The 16,811-nt window shown below is 40.0% G+C and overlaps 2 protein-coding genes and 1 long non-coding RNA gene across 4 annotated transcripts in view; 2 read left to right on the top strand and 1 right to left on the bottom strand.

Annotated features, from left to right (window-relative positions):
* The window catches only part of LOC103394684 (uncharacterized), a 2,631-nt gene extending 699 nt beyond the window's left edge, over window positions 1–1,932 (top strand). Inside the window, exon 3 of the long non-coding RNA XR_003052661.1 lies at window positions 80–1,932. This is a non-coding gene — a long non-coding RNA (uncharacterized LOC103394684). The remainder of the gene's footprint in view (window positions 1–79) is intronic.
* The window catches only part of tert (telomerase reverse transcriptase), a 22,877-nt gene extending 6,066 nt beyond the window's left edge, over window positions 1–16,811 (bottom strand). Inside the window, exons 1-19 of one of the 2 annotated variants that reach the window (XM_025065157.1) lie at window positions 16,470–16,811; window positions 14,792–16,040; window positions 14,526–14,711; window positions 14,288–14,441; window positions 14,037–14,204; window positions 13,676–13,837; window positions 13,494–13,595; window positions 13,321–13,406; window positions 12,954–13,067; window positions 12,782–12,853; window positions 12,311–12,499; window positions 11,692–11,818; window positions 11,061–11,122; window positions 10,617–10,741; window positions 10,364–10,501; window positions 9,827–9,933; window positions 5,231–5,369; window positions 5,084–5,151; window positions 3,757–3,871 (exon numbers count right to left, since the gene is read on the bottom strand). In XM_025065157.1, coding sequence (XP_024920925.1) covers window positions 9,830–9,933; window positions 10,364–10,501; window positions 10,617–10,741; window positions 11,061–11,122; window positions 11,692–11,818; window positions 12,311–12,499; window positions 12,782–12,853; window positions 12,954–13,067; window positions 13,321–13,406; window positions 13,494–13,595; window positions 13,676–13,837; window positions 14,037–14,204; window positions 14,288–14,441; window positions 14,526–14,596 — 1,674 coding nt within the window. In that variant the 5' untranslated portion in view covers window positions 14,597–14,711; window positions 14,792–16,040; window positions 16,470–16,811 and the 3' untranslated portion in view covers window positions 3,757–3,871; window positions 5,084–5,151; window positions 5,231–5,369; window positions 9,827–9,829. Of the gene's footprint in view, window positions 1–3,756; window positions 3,872–5,083; window positions 5,152–5,230; window positions 5,370–9,826; window positions 9,934–10,363; window positions 10,502–10,616; window positions 10,742–11,060; window positions 11,123–11,691; window positions 11,819–12,310; window positions 12,500–12,781; window positions 12,854–12,953; window positions 13,068–13,320; window positions 13,407–13,493; window positions 13,596–13,675; window positions 13,838–14,036; window positions 14,205–14,287; window positions 14,442–14,525; window positions 14,716–14,791; window positions 16,041–16,469 lie in introns of both variants that reach the window. The other variant, XM_008332062.3, reaches the window with a different exon arrangement.
* Window positions 4,673–9,587, top strand: LOC103394652 (sodium-dependent neutral amino acid transporter B(0)AT3-like). Its single transcript, XM_008332064.3, has 12 exons — window positions 4,673–5,162; window positions 5,767–5,907; window positions 6,009–6,146; window positions 6,702–6,883; window positions 6,969–7,079; window positions 7,268–7,380; window positions 7,463–7,591; window positions 7,678–7,834; window positions 7,971–8,175; window positions 8,271–8,430; window positions 8,511–8,673; window positions 9,155–9,587. The coding sequence occupies exons 1-12, from the start codon at window positions 5,030–5,032 to the stop codon at window positions 9,362–9,364; spliced, it is 1,842 nt and encodes a 613-aa protein (XP_008330286.1). The 5' UTR covers window positions 4,673–5,029; the 3' UTR covers window positions 9,365–9,587.

Genomic DNA, 16,811 nt, shown 5'->3' with positions numbered 1-16,811 from the left:
TTTTAACTTCTACCAAATATTTGTTTCTCTTTTTAAGGCAGATAAATAATAAAACACAACGTAATCCTCATGTCTGCAGGTGAACGAGTTGATGAAAGCAACAACTTGGTTGGATGCGGGTGCGCAGGTCTTTTATGCGTTCAGTATAGCGTGGGGAGGCCTCATCTCTTTCTCCAGCTACAACCCCATTCAGTAAGAAATGCAAAGAATTACTTTTACATTTTATGGCAGATGAAAATATATCCTGATTGTTTCACATTTAACTTTTTATTTTTTCAAGCAACAACTGCATGAAAGACGCCGTGGTGTTGACTGCAATTACAGGCCTGACGGCTATCTATGTTGCCACGGTCACCTACACCATCATTGGTTTCAGGGCTACTGAGAAATATGATAGCTGTATTAGTGAGTGAGTACCTTGTATCAGTGAGTCATGACAAAATTCTTTTTTTAAATACACTCAAATATCAACCACAGAGTTGCCGAAGTTTAAAAACCTTTTTTGTTTAGGGCCTGAGCACTGACAGAACGTTACAGTTAGGGATGTCCAATAATATCGCCCGATATTAGCATATTATGTAATGTTATCGCTTTTTCTTCCGATAATGAAAACCGATAATGTGTGCCCTAAAAATAGCTTTGGGGATAAATGGCTGTATATTAAGGTGAAGGCCACTAGATGACAGCATTGTATCTGTGTTCATGTATCTCATAGTTTCACTTCATAAACAGTTCATCCAATCATCATGCAGAAGCCCACTTTTTATCGTGATTTTTTTCAGTCAGTCAGGATCCGCAGTTCTAAAAAAGGCTACGATAGTTTTCTGGAGACTTCTTCACATGTTCTGAAAGTGCTCAGGTCCATCCGGTGCGACAAAAACAGAATCATACCACACAGCATTTTCTTTACAGCGAATGAATGTGAAGCAATTAACTTGTGACTGGCACTGAATTACAGGATCAATCAATACTCGACACCTGCAAACTAAAAAAACAAAAATCTTTATAAAGGAGTGACCCTAAAGTCCAGTGGGCAGCTCTCAGGTTATAGGGTAAGGAGATTAAGAATTTGTTTGAAGCATTACTGTATCTATATGATCATGTATGATTAGTGATTCCCGTGTGTGTGTGTGTATGCTTTTGTTTTAGAAATCAGCTGTTGTTTATCACTGAGGGAAATATTATGGCGTCAGGTAACTGTGATAGAGCCAAATGACTCAGTCATTACTCTAATGCCAGGTGGCTGACCAGCTGTGCACTTTCGTTTTAGGAACATCAGGCTATTATTAAACGCGTTTGACCTGAGCGAAGATAACATCACTACCAGCAACTATGAGTCAGAGCTGATCCGCCTCAACACCTCCCATTCCGATGAAGTTCTGAGACTGAACATCCAAACATGTGACCTGCAGAAATTTCTCAGTGAGGTACAGACGTCGCAGAAAATCAATCGAAATCTTCTTAGGGTGTTATGTTTGCTAAACTAATGTGGGCTTTTATTTTCAGGGGGTGGAAGGAACAGGTTTGGCCTTTGTTGTATTTACAGAGGCCATCACTAAAATGCCAGGTTCCCCCATTTGGTCCGTTCTCTTTTTCCTCATGCTTCTGTGCTTGGGCATCTCAACCCTGTTTGGCAACATTGAAGGAGTGGTAGTCCCCTTAAAAGACCTCAACATTGTTCCTCAAAGTTGGCCACAAGAAGCTATCACCGGTATTCCCTGTCATTTGGTTACGGTTGATTAAAAAAGTCGGACGCCGTTTCTCTGCTAACGCATTGTGTTTTACAGGAGCCACTTGCTTCGTGTCCTTCGTCGTCTCTCTGCTGTTTGCGCAGCAGTCAGGGTTTTACTGGGTGACTCTTTTCGACAACTTTGCTGGATCTGTTCCTCTTCTGACCATTGGGTTTATTGAACTAATAGCAGTTGTGCACATTTACGGCATTGACAGGTCAGTGAACAAGAAACAAATAATTTGTTAGCTAGATATTTTGCACAACTTAAATATTTTGGTTTTATGTTGTGTGTTTATTAGTGTTAGGAAGACCGACTCTTTTTACTAATTCGGATCTCTCGAACAGTAAAATGAAAGAATCGTGAACGAATCTTGAACGAATTATTTCATTCATCTACAGCAGGTGGCACTATAGCCCTATTGTGGGCATTGTAAAGAAGTTCATTGCTTTCATTACGTTGTAAAAAAAGTTCATTACTCATTACTCGCAGAGTTACGAGTCATATGAACAATGTGTTCATATTGAACGAATCACTCGCGAACGACACATAACTAGGTTCAAATGCTACATAAAAAAAAACGCAATTTCAACCAAAAAAACATCCTCACAAATATCCTAAATTCATATTTGACATAAGCAAAAAAAGCCTCTGCTCATTGTTGTCACTTGATATTCTCACGTTTAAGTTTAAGTTTACTCTCATGTTTCAGGTTCTGCGAAGATCTGGAGTTCATGATTGGCCACAAACCGTCAATCTTCTGGCAGATTTCGTGGAGGTTTATTAGCCCTTTAATCATCCTGGTTATCTTAGTTTTCTACATGGTGGTCCAAGGTCAAGAGGAACTCACACACTTAGTGTGGGACCCCAATTCTGTAAGTTAATAAACCATCTGACCTTGACCTCAGTGTCAACATTCATCTGTTATCGATTCTCAGATGGATACATTGACCAGTAAATACTAAACATCCTGTTTTTTTATGGTTTACAGGAAGCGTTTCCCTATCTGGCATCAATGCCATATCCTTCCTGGGTCAACGCTGTTATATTTGTCCTGGCGGGAATACCCAGTCTGGTGGTGCCGATGTATGCGATATGTAGGCTAGCATTTGTTTACTGCAGGAAAAAACTCTGACAAATCAAACTTCTTTTTTTTTACAGTGATTAAAACATGGAACAACGTCTTCTTCGTTCCTTCTCTACTTCACTTGTTTCCTTCAATGTTACACCAACTTTCTTCCTGTTCACGTCTCCTCTCTCACTTTTCTCTAGCCTAGTGCCGCCACTTCCTAGTTATTTCCAAATTAAATGTCAGCAGTTTCATCTCTGCCACCTTTAGGGTCGAGGTCTACAACCCGCGGCTCTTCACACATGTAGGATGATGTTAGGTTTTTGTAAATACAGAAATTCAATCTTTACAATGTGTTAATTATATTAAGTTTCTATATCAATTCATACTATTATTGAGTGTTGTTGTTATTCTGATCGTTTACATAACAGGATGGTGCGGATAGCTGAGATACAGACAGGTCACAGAACCAGTGTGAACTAGTTTCTCTGCCCAAATAAGGCGGACAAGTGAACACCAAGAATCCAAAGTGACGATATTTCATATTTGAATGGACAACGAACAACAAACCAAAACACGTATGACTAATAAATCCAGTCAGCCTTCATAGTCAGATAGCAGTTCAACCAGCAATACATGACGTCACCGACTTATCTGTGCCTATCAGATAAGGTTTTCACACCAATCAAGTTTCAGCCAATCTTACATGATCAAAAAACAAAACAACATACTGTCGCCGTTCTCTTTCACCTAAGATCACAGCTAGAACTTCTAGTTGCCGTGCAGGTATGAATAAATATGTGAATGTTATTAGAATGTAGAAATGTGTAATTCTGTATAAATGTAACTATAGCTTCTACACTGCACTATGGACCTCACATAAACCAATAAAAAATTTGTGCCTATCTTGATAAATATAATTTAGTGACACATTTTAATCCTTGGTTCCTCCCTTACCGGCTTTGTGGCCCTCTCCTACTGGGACTTCCTGTTATTGTCCTCAAATGGTTTCCATTATTACAGTATATCCAGCAGTAGTTTTCATATTTCAATTGTGATTTTTCCACTGCACCTGAGAATAGAACAGCGATAAGAGGCATTTAAAATTTTATAAACACACACGTTTTGTAAATGTATGTTTTTTTTTTCTTTTGTTGATACTATAGCACTTGTTTCTGATTGTGTTCATTAAATGTGTGACAAAATTTGACTTTTTTTTGCCTTCATTCCATATCAGGTCTTTGCAGAAGCATCGTTACACCAACAGGTGGCAGAAAAACGCAAATGTTCTTTATAAACGTCCATCCGTGTGAATGTTGAAGTCTAACTGTATTTGGAGGACGGCTAAAAGATTCAAATACAATCTGTAGAATTTGAGGGAGATGATGACGGAACCTCAAAACACCAAACAATCAGTGTCCGAACACAGCAAACTACTCAGAGTCTTAGCAGTTATTTTATTGCTTCAAACAAATCTCGCAAAAATTCCACATGGTTCATAGTCTCCTTCTTCCAATGTCAAGGAAAAGTTCAGATAGTTCTCAAGGCTTTTGCATGATGCTACAACGTAAAAACTGAGTGATGTTTAGCAAAATTATTCACAGGATACCATGAGTTCCTGTTATACTGATTGACAGCGTAACTATGGAGATTCATAATCAAGTTATAAATTAGGTCTGATGTAACGGTAATCGTGTTCATGGTACATTTTTAGAACCGTTTCTGTCCTAAAAACATGTTTTAATTCTTCCTCGGTTTATCCCGGCAGAATTTGCAGAATGATGGTCTAAGTTTGAGTCCTGTAGCAGGAAATTATTTTGAGCACAATCTTCAATATTTAGAGTTTTACCATTCCTCAAATATCAAACTTTTGTAAATTATTGTACTTTTTATTGACTTCAATAAAAAAAGTTACCCATTAAGGTTAATAAAAGAACATTCCTTTCTCTTTGTCAAATTTTTTTTTAGCCTGGCCTCTTCATTTAAAACACCATAAAGCCTGAATCCCTGACTCAGGGTTGAATCTGATTGGACGTTGAAGTTCAGCCCCCTTGGAGTGAACCAGACTAAACATCACTCGTCCTCTCAGATCTTCTGAAACACTGAGGTAGAATCAAAGAGCTCATTCTGGGCTTCATGTAAACATACTATCCCCGTGAGCCACATGCGAGAAAAGTGTTAAATCCCAGAAGCAGAACTTGGGTTTTGTCATCGGATAAGGAGTACTACGATGAGTACTACAAAAGAAAAGGAAAGACCAAAGTGGGATAATAAAGTGCAGTACCTGTTGACGTGCATAGGATTCGCAGTTGGACTCGGGAATGTCTGGCGTTTTCCATACCTTTGCCAAATCTATGGAGGAGGTAAGAGTGTTTTATCACTACGTTTGACATGGTTAGTCTTTCATTTAAGTGTCAATGTTCTTACGTACCTGTTTTCCACTTAAGTTGTCCATTATCCAATCGATCACGTCGGGGGGTGGCGATCCTTATCTTTGTGCTATTGATCACGCAGAGCTCTCCTCCTGACACATTCCAATATTTGTTTTCTCTGGCTCTTGGAGATATATCCTGAAAGTCGAGTAGACACAAGGGAAAAAAAAAGAAAAGGGTAAAGTTAACCAAACAGCTGATCTTTGAAATGTTATCAGCACCAAACAAAGAGTCTGAGTCTGCATCACTGGGGAAAAAAAATCCTGTTAATCTTTTCTTGGGCTAATGGTAAAGTAAGAAATAACCCAGGTTATAACGGTTAACAGTGTAACCCAAGGTCATGACCCAGTAAATGTAACTCCAGTGTCTATTTGTTGGTGTACAACCTATTGACCGATTTACTGTAGTGTACTTTATAAAAAAAAAAAAAACAACGCGGCTACGTCATGGTGTAAAGTTGTCAATATTTAAAGTCTTTTTTTCCTCAAGTATCTGTCAAGTTAAACAGTCTACTGAGTATTCACTTTGCTTCCAGGTGCATTCCTCATCCCCTACCTGATAGCTCTGGTATTCCAAGGCCTGCCCCTGCTTTACCTGGAGCTGGCTATAGGTCAGAGGCTACGCCAGGGTAGCATCGGTGCCTGGAACTGCATCTCACCCATGCTAGGTGGCATTGGTAGGTAAAAGAGTTCCTCATTATTGTTTTTTTTTAAATAAACATATAGTGTGAATTGCCTTAAACGGCCATCAAACTGAATCTGAAATCTATTTTCGCAGGAATTGCCTCCATGGTGGTATCATTTCTAGTAAGCATTTTCTACAACACCATCCTGGCCTGGGTTCTGTGGTACTTCTTTAACTCCTTCCAGGAACCACTTCCGTGGAGTAGCTGTCCCCTCAATGTCAACAGCACGGGTAACTAGGAAATGGGATTCTGTTTACCTTTGATAACCCCAACATCAGAAGGGTTAAGCAAATACTCTTTTCAACCACCGAGACGGAGACAAATACTCTTCTCAACCACCGAGACAGAGACAGAAATAAAGATGTTCAACTTTTACACACAAACGTTCAGATGAGCTATGTGATAGTTTGGTAATCACGCTGCATCTTATTGTTTTATAACTATAACATTCAAGTCAATCATTCTCACCCTTGTGTTTTTGTTTTTGTCAGTTATATGATCTCTGAATACCAATGGGAAATCATTTAGGGATTTTTATAACTTCTGGGAACGTAAAAAACATGCGTCAGAAACCAACATTGCGTGAGACAAATCTTAAAAAATATTGTGTAACCATGAAATATGTGCCCCAAAAATTACTTAATACTTTTTAAATCCAAAATACCCTACTTGCCCATATACTGCTTTTATGGCTATTCCCTGTGAATGTAAACATTGACCAAAATGCGTAGACCTTATACCCGTCGTCAAAGAATATAATAATCCCATTTTTGGCTTCCACACAGGCTACAATCATGAGTGTGAGGTGAGCACGCCCGTGAATTATTTCTGGTACCGTGAGACCCTGAACATCACAGCGGACATCGAGACCAGTGGGTCGCTGCGGTGGTGGATAATCCTATGTCAGGGCACGTCCTGGTGCATCGTCTACATCTGCTTCATCAAAGGCATAGAGTCCATGGGCAAGGTTTGTACTCATTCATTTAATGGCCGTGAAACAAAAAAAAAAGTTAATCGTTAGAACATTTTCATATGCTTTTACTGTTGAGCAGGCGGTTTATGTCACAACAACCTTCCCGTCCCTGGTCCTGACCATCTTTCTGACCCGTGCCCTCACTCTTCCTGGAGCCACTGATGGGCTGGTGTACCTTTTCTCCCCTGATGTGAGTGATTTCTTAGCCCTTCATTTCAAAGCCGTCTCTATTACTCTATTCTAGAAAATATCTGACATTTGAACAAACTACAAAGACTAGCAACATCTCTGTTATTCTATTTTAGAAAATATCTGACTGAACTGATATCTGATTTGAACAAACTACAAAGACTAGCAACACTTTGCTTTTGTTTCAAGTGGGAGATACTGAAGAACCCCAAGGTGTGGCTGGATGCTGCCACCCAGATCTTCTTCTCTCTGTCCGTAGGCTTTGGAGGACTTATTGCTTTCTCCAGCTACAACGTAGAAAAGTAAGCATGCAGCTACCTAAACACACACACATAGAGAGAGAGAGTGAGTCCCTTGTCTTTAACTCTGTTCTACATTTGTCAGAAACAACTGTGAGAGAGACACCCTTCTGGTAGGAATTATCAACAGCGCCACCTCTCTGTACGCCTCCATATCCATCTTCTCCATCCTGGGATTTAAAGCGAAAAACAACTACAACAGCTGCGTGTCGCAGTACGTACGCGCAGGAACGGAGCTCCATGCAACACCCTTATCTTCATTTGGCCTCGCATCGATGATGTTCTGTACCTTGTCTGCAGGAACATCATATCTCTGACCAACCACTTTGACATTGCTGACCAAAACATCACACTGGACAACTACATGGACTGGGTTGATTATCTCAATCAGACGTCACCTTCAGATGTGGCCAGTTTGGACCTGAGGACCTGTGACCTGAATACATTCCTTGATCAGGTGAACTATTATGTTGTAAAAAAAAAAAATAAAGCAGTTTAGTGGAGCGTCCTCCCTGTTCTGAACACAGGAACATCATGAACTTGTACGGTCAGTTCCTACTTCCTCATTACTTTCTCTCCGATACCCCGCACAGAGCGCTTCAGGAACGGGCCTGGCTTTCATAGTGTTCACTGAGGCCGTGATAGAGATGCCGGGCTCGCAGGTATGGGCCGTACTGTTCTTCATTATGCTCTTCAGTTTGGGCCTCTCCTCCATGTTCGGCAACATCGGGGGAGTGCTCACACCCATTCAGGACCTCAAACTGGTGCCTTCCTGGCTACCTGATGAGGTGGTAACAGGTGAGGACGTCAGGGTTTTTATACAACAATGAACCAGAGTTTACTTTACTGCCTTGGCTCCTGTGACTGAATTTGTCTCTTCCTCTTATCACCAGCTATTGTCTGCCTGATAAGCTTCCTGATAGCGATCATCTTTGGAATGGGTTCAGGGAACTATTGGGTGGAGGTCTTCAACAGCTACGTGGGCTCCGTACCGCTGCTCATTATTGCGTTCATGGAGATAATTGGAGTCGTTTATATCCGTGGACTAAAAACGTAATACTTTCCTTCACCTTTTTTTCCCGCCTTTATACTGGTGTATTATTTGAACTTTTCCCCTCTGCTTTTGTTGACAGTTTTAAGGAGGATGTCTTCTACATGACGGGAAAGACACCAAATATCTTTTGGGTATCTTGCTGGATGGTAATCAGCCCAGTAATGCTATTCGTGGTGCTGATTGCATACGTGATCATCCAGGCACAAGAGCACCCCATGTACCCGGCGTGGAACCCTGACTATGTAAGTGTGTGTGAGTGATAATCATCTTTCCTCGGTGCACGAAGTTTCGTGTTTACGTCGCCATCTCGCAAAAAATTCTTAAGAAAATCTTAACGGGATGTAATACACAGAAGACGATCTTGTTTACATTTGCCACAAAATGTGAATGTGAAAATTAATTTGAATGAATTTTCCCCATGCAGCACTACAGAACGCTAACGTACCATCGGTGGTACGCGTAGCACAGTTTGAGAACCACTGTCCTAGATTATGTTACATAGGTACACAGTACGTGAGTTCAAGGTTTGGATATGTTTCCAATATAAAAAAAAGAAGAGAGGGTTGGAAATTCTAAGAAAAAAAAAACCACACTCAACAAACAAACAACACTCAATTACTAAAAAGACTGTGCCAACCAAGAATGGACAAGATTTGTCAAAGGCTTTAAAGACACACTGAAAACACAAACGTTTTTTTTTTTAACACTTGTCATTTCTTTTAGGAATTATTCCCTCAAACTGAAACAAAGCCGTATCCAAACTGGGTTTTCGCCATCATCATCCTCCTCTCAACGGTACCTGTACTGCCCATCGTTCTTGTCCCTCTGTACAAACTGATCCGATATGGGCGTACGGGGGCGCCGGCAGAAGCTAACCCGACACCCTACTTCAACGAGGGATTTGAGATTGAAACACAGGGTACAAGAAACTAGAGAATTCGGAGAAAATGAAAGTAATAAAATCACAGCTGTTCTGAGCAGAATCATCAACATCGCTCTAAGGTTCTTTCCTGACTGATGGTAAATTCACACATAAATCTAGATTAACAATCACACCTCACTGCTTCTGTTTACCACTGCTTCTGAGAACTATGACACTGAGTACGACTGTGTAAACACACTGTAATGAGTAACAATATAATTGTGGACAAATGAACGTATAATTTATGTGCAAAGTGATTGTCAGTGATCCTCAAGGAAAACTACCAAGAAGTGTAAACCAAAGTCCAAAGGGAGTAAAGGTACGGCGCAGTAGTCGCTTTGGCTCACTGACAGATCGGGAAACGGGGGGTGGCTGATGCCATCTGTGATCTTTGATAAACGGATACCGTAAGTAATAAAACATCCGCGGTTGCTGAAAAACAAGGCTGTGAGTAGTAGAATTTGCAAGCAGACCTGCTACATCTTAATGGCCAAGAAATCAGCCGGAATCCTCGGTTCGGCAGCCTGTCGGACTCTGGCCAACCTCAAGTCCCCGAGACTCTGCTCCAGGCTGCGCTTCCCTGGAAGAAGAAAAAAAAAAAGAGCATTATTTTCTGCATCTGTTAAAAAAAAAACCTGGTAAAAGCAATATACAGTGATTAGCATGCAAGATCTCGTAATTGATCGATGAAGTACATTTTCTTGTCCTTAAAGTTCATGTACAGACACATACTGTATACACACGGATTTAACCAACATAACTTTTGTACTGAACACCACTTACTGTACTGAGACTAATGTGATGATATAATTAGACACAGTGGTGGAATTACAAGGTTTAAAAAAAACACAAAAAAAATTATTTTGTAATCAAACACCTTCGACAGGAAGTTGAACATTTGTTGCTCTGAGTCCTTTCTATGTTTCTATTTTACTCAGATATACTTTACTTTTTCCACCAGAAAATCTAAACCATCTTTGTTCCTACTACTGCATTTAAGAGCGACATACGTTTGTGCAGGTGTGAGAGCAGATCCTTGTACAGAGAACGATGCGGTGACAGAACCTTTAGGAAGGACAGACTGAAAATGAGCTCCACTGCTTCACGCTGTACAGGCCCAGTCTGGGCTTTGGTGCCTAACACCAATCCTTTAAAAAAGAGCACAGAGAAATAAAGACAAAGAGGAATAAGTAAAAAAAAAAATATATATATATTTTTTACATAATAATCCTCAGATATTCAGTAAGTTACAGGAAATATTGCCTTTGTTGCTGAGCCTAATGAGATGATCGGTGTAATCAATCATGTCGCCTATCATTTGCAGGAAGTAGCCAGGGTTCTTAGCAACCGTCTGACCAAAGGGCAAACTCTGGGCACACACACGGAACCTTGGGAGAAGAAAAACAGAACAAAAAAACAAAAAAAAAACACCTAAGAGGAAGGAAACAGGGTCACATTTACATTCCCAGATAAAAGGTTCAGCTATTGATTGACAATTTAACCCATGTTTAGTTAAACACATTCTTACCTCGACGGGCCTCACCATTAGGTCAGGCTCAGTGAGCACGCAGTGAAGTGGAATTTTAATGTGTTGTCATTATCGACATGGTATATATTTTGTGGTAGAAATGCTGGTTGTGATTTAATTATATTTAATAAATGAGCAGTTTTAGCTTCACAAACATTGAAGACAATTCCCCTACTCACCTGTAGGCCTGAAGCAACACCAGCTTATAGACGTTCTTATAGACTGCCTCAAAAGAATTGGTCTGAGAAAGAAGAAAAACTTTAAAATAAAACAACAGAAGAAAACAATTCAGTAGGATCACAAAATAAACTGCAAATTTGAAATTGCAAATCTAATTAATTGCTGGATAGCTGTGGACTAATCACAATTAATCAGGACCGTATTTAATGTAATTAATCATGATTAATCTAGATAAATAAACATTAAAATACAACCAAAAACTGTTTTATATTGCTGAAAAAATAAGAAACGACAGGTAGATGTATGTGTTTTACACCAGTTTTTTTTTCTTTTTTTGACTGATTCCAAATAATGTAACTATTAATACAGGCACATGTGTATATATATATACACATACATATATACATATACATACATATTTATATACATATATACACATATATATATATATGTGTATATATGTATGTGTGTGTGTATATATATATACACACACATATATATACACTATTATATATATATATATATACACACACACATATATATACAATTATATATATATATATATAATAGTGTATATATATGTGTGTATATATATATATATGTTTATCGTTATATCATTATTTCTCTCACCTTGAGGTCTACAAACAATGGATGGCATCTGAATCTGAGAATAGCCATTAGTTTTCTCCTCATCTGTTGTCCGGCTGCATGGGAAGATCCCAAAGTGAGACTGTAGCGCATCGACAGGCCAGCATAGCTGTGAGCAACACCGTGATTTAAAAAAACAAAAAAACAAAAAAAAAAAACACAAGATGCTTTGTCATTTAAAGAAAGAAACACTAGCTCAAACCCCTGGGTCGGGGGCCTTTTTTTTTTTTTTTTAATTTTAAAGCCTAGAGACAACCGATATCACTGACATTGGTTTGCATCACTGTGTGTCACATCACTGGTGCATTAGGATTATGTACAACAATGGGCTTTATTTTATATGTTGAATAAAGCCCATTGAATAAATGAACTGCAGCCTGAGTGAGTTTCATGCAGGTAGGCGTGTCCCATAAAAACCCATATAGACTGCTGAACTCTCCGTGCGATTAGCCTACATAAGAATGTTTACAACACGATACAAAGTGCATGGGGTCACTGACGCGGCTAACAAGATGCCATAAAGACTGACTAAGCCTAGTAACTTCTGAAATAGAAAATATAAAACACCGTGAGGAATAAATTAACCAGTGTGACTTTTCACCTGCTATAGTCTTTGTAGACATCCAGTGAGCGCGTGTCGAGCAGCAGACCACACCAGGGGAACAGGCAGTGGGTCGGCAGCACATGGATGTCAGAAGCAGAGGGGAGACAGTCTGGCACGTCAAAGTTTATTACCACCTTCTGTGGATTGACCACCAGACCGTACTGTGGAATACCAGCCAGCAGGACCCTAGACACAAAGAAAAAAAAGGTCTCCCCAATGATTTCATAGGAAAAAATAAATACAAATCTTTAAAAAAAATTATAACTTACTATATATATAATTATATATAAATAAACAATTCAATATTTACAATATTAACAGCTCAAGTCAATAAAAAGCAGATAGGAAATGGTGTATTCCGGTTGTATTTTAAGTATAGTTATTTTTAACAGAAATTCCTATTTTAGCATAAACTTCTCTACTTCATGACTAACTACATGTCTGACCAAGCAGACGTCTGCGTCGTACTTGAGAAACTCCTGCGCTTCGTGCAAGTCCCGCGTGATGAAGAGAAAATCGTCCACCAACCTCATCAGACACCTGCAGGAGACGCAGTAGAGTTAAAGAAACAGTGCCCTCTTGTGACACTTGTGTGCTACTGCAGTTAGTAAAGACCGAAGTTAGAGGTTGGAAATTGTACCCGTTTTTAGTGATGTCTTTGAAGAGGACATTCTCCATGTGACCATAACAGAGACAACAGAGCAGACTGGACACAACCGAGCCTTGAGGGATTCCTCTGCACTGTCGATACGTTCTATGAGAAAAACAAATAAACAAACACCGCCCCAGATACAAATAATTAATGTTTTTACTTTTTTAATCAAGTACAAAATATATTTTGAAAAATCCTTAATTTAAAAGACAAATATAGCTTAAGTTCTTACAGTGCACAGACTTATTATAGCTACTGATTATAAAATGCATGCTATTCAAGATTTAAGTTTTTCAGGTGTTTATGAATATTGTCTTAATATTGTCAAAATATTAAATAAGTGTTTCAAGCTTACTTTCTCCCAAACTGAACGACACTGCCCGTGAGCATCTGGACAAGAAACTGGTACGCATGTTCGCCCTGCAGATCTGAGGTAAAGTGCTAAGACAATGAGAGAAGTAGTGAACAATGAAGAGGCATGTCATTCCACACTTATAATGCTATCTAATGAACCTCTGAAGACACTACCTGCTCTACCAGTATTGCGTGATGAACCTTGCCTATCCTCTGCTGCCACGTCACAAACCCTTTCATGTTCATGGTACCCCCGACTTCTTTCAAGAAACTGACCTGTATGGAGACAAATAAGATTACTTCAAAAATAAAAATTAAAAAAAAAAAATCATACCCAAACATGTGCGTGGGTTTACCTGTCTAACAAAGGCCTTTTTCAAGCCTTCGTGAGAATTAGCCCATATCTTTGCATAGCGGCGGATAAGGAGGAGCTCACTCTTGAGTGGAGATACGGCCTGGTCAACCACCTCCGTCAGTTTATCGTGAGGCAAACTCTCATAGGCTCCACTAACATCCACCTTAAAAACAAACATATGACGGATGAAGGTTGAAATGATAATACTATACTGGGCTTCACTGGTATAAATGGCATGTCTTCCTTCTTCCGTTGCCACTGAACTTTGACTCGTGCTAACATGATGGAGACAAAAAGTCCTCTTTCGATTTTGTCAAATGTATACAAAAAAAAAAAAGAATCTGTGTAAGTGTTCTTTTCACCTTAACAAAGTAAAGAGATTGAGGCATCATCTTCTGAGCTGGAGCCCAAGCTGCCAACACTTTATGGATGTCCATCATGCCCCACACAGTGGAGCCGAGGAGAGAAGGTGTGGAGTCCACGCAAGCGCGCAGAATTTCCAGCAGGTTCCGACTAATGCCTTTATAAAACTGCAAGAAGAAAATCTAAAATGTCCTGGACAAACTTAAGACACACAATAATAAATCCCATATACACATTAGTAGAAACACACCCTTGTTTTGGGATCCGCTCCGATAACTCTGGTGATAGGCCTCATGCCGTCCGTCTTGGGGATGAAGCGGAGGCGAGAGATGACCGTGCCCTTTGGGAGTGATGCCACTTGTGCTGGAGTCAACTCCTCCATCTGACCCTTGGAAAGGTGACATCTAAATCAAAGTATATATTTTTTATTTGTTTGAGCGTGTGTCCCATGACCCATGAAGCGTTTGCAGATGTGTGTGAGCATGTACCTGAATGCTAGATCCTGGAGTTTGTCCCAAACTTCCTGTCTGTAGAATCTGAGGGCATTTTTCTGGCTCATACTCTCAGTGACATGAAAGCAGCTTCGGACGAGGCTGGTAACAAAACCACCGAGAACCCAAGCAAAGAACTTACCAAGAACCTGTGTTCTGTATGAGAGCTCACTTGGCGGAACCCTGGCTACGTTAGAGAGAGACACATCAGCCAAAAGAAAGAAAAAAAAACATAGAAAACTTTAGACAGTTTATAACCTCACCTGTTTTACTGATCATCAACCAATGACAGTCATTCACTTTAATCTTCCATAGCAGCTCAGACAGTGAAAGTCCCTCGTACTTGCCGCCGTGTAAAAAACGGCGGACTCTAGCAAAGAAGTGAGCTCGGTTGTAGTCAGAACCCCACAGCTCTGGTGGGATCACAACAGAGAGACATTTCCGGACAAAAAGGTAGACACGGTGAGGTGCACAGTGCTGAGGTAAGAGGGAGATCATCTCTGTTTGTTCTTCACCCGTTCCCTCTACCACGGGACACATCCTCTGCAGTAGTCTGTTGTATGGACACGTCCTGTGTTGTTGCAACAGCTGACAGAACAGTGGGACCATGTTGAAAAAGCGCCTGGGAAGTTTTTTCGGCTTTCTCTGTGTCCCATTTAGATAAGCTAGCCCTTCGAAGAAGATTATTCTTACAACATCTGCACCCTGGAGGCTCTTCGGTCCTAGGTCGGTCTTTCTTTTCCTGTTGAGCAGAAAGCTACGCATCCCTCTGCCTCCGTAGAGGATTCCAAGTGTTCGGATGAAACACTGGGAAGGGGAGATATTACTGGCGCTCCAATCATGCTCTCTCTCAGACTGAGGTATTGGCTGTTTAGTAACATGTACTGAAGGCTGCACAGTCGATGTTTGTTCCCCAGTAACAGACTGAACTCCCTCCTCCATCTTGGAACATCCTTGTATGGATTCTTGCTTTTCTAACTTCCTTCTCTTTGCTTGAGTGTTTTCCCTCCCGTCATTTTTTCTCTTTCTTTTCCTATTATTCCCACTACATTTCCTTCTGTCCATACTCTCGTTAACCCTACATTTCCCTCCTTTGTGACTTCTTTTCCAGGTCATCGACCTCCGACGTGATCCGAACTTCGTACCTTTACGCGCCTGACCCCGATTCTGGAGATAAAACCTGGTGGAGACGGCAGGCACGGACATCTTTTCGTAGACTGGAACACCACATACCTGAAACACACACGAAGGAGCAACCGCCACAAACACCGAGCAGCTCTCCAGCAGGTACCTGGCGACGTCCGTGCCAAGACGTAACAGGACATTTTTCCACAAGTCGCTACTGTGAATGTAAGCAGCACTTTGGAATAGCCTTCCTTGGAATTTGAACTGGTCTGCATTGCACTCCTCCTGAGCGGACAGAGGTTTGTAGCCATTTATTAGTACATTGTTTTTCTTTTTCCTCTTCATGTTGTTAAGAACAAAGGCCAGAAGTTCAGGTATAGTGCAGATCTGTGGAAGTAAAATACATACAAATTTGGTCTGAAAATTTAACAAATATGTATATATATATATATATATATATATATATATATATAATATTATTAATATATTAAAATATTAACATTAAACCTAATTTAAGTAATTCCATTTTGCACATATGGCAAGTCATAGAACACAAAAATCCAACTGTTTTATTTTTATTTTATTCTTAACAAATATATGTATTAACACGGCGACAGCAAATATAATAACATTAATTTATTAAAAATATTAACATTAAACCTCATTTAAGTAATTCCATTTTGGAATTACTTAACGTTTACCAATTAACTACAGTTAACAGTTAATTGGTAAACGTTTTGCACAAATGCATTGAGCCACTAGTGACAGTCGCAACAGTGTCCTACTCACAAGCTCAGCTCTAAACATGGGTCTTACCTGTCTACAGCTAGCTACCTGCAGCAGCTTCTTGTCGAAACAGACGAAAATATTCTCTACGAATGTTTTTAAACGGTCTGAATCTGAATCTTCGACCAGAACTGCCTTCTGGCCCTCTCTGAACCAGTCGATGTCCGCGAATTCCTACATAGTTTGTGTGTACTTATAGAGAACGCGGAGAATGTCGAGCACAGCGGTCATATCTGTCGTCGTCATTGTGAAAATAGCGAGCGTCCGTGTTAATTCCTAATACATGACAAAACTTTACAAAAAGCATGGACAGAGTAGCTTTATTTTCGTTTTTAGACTCCACGACACCGCACACCAATGAGTGAGCTGCTC

This window comes from Cynoglossus semilaevis, chromosome 18 (assembly GCF_000523025.1).
Source record: "Cynoglossus semilaevis isolate Cse_v1.0 chromosome 18, Cse_v1.0, whole genome shotgun sequence".
NCBI classification, from domain to species: Eukaryota; Metazoa; Chordata; class Actinopteri; order Pleuronectiformes; family Cynoglossidae; genus Cynoglossus; species Cynoglossus semilaevis.
This window is presented reverse-complemented; position numbering and strand designations above follow the sequence as displayed.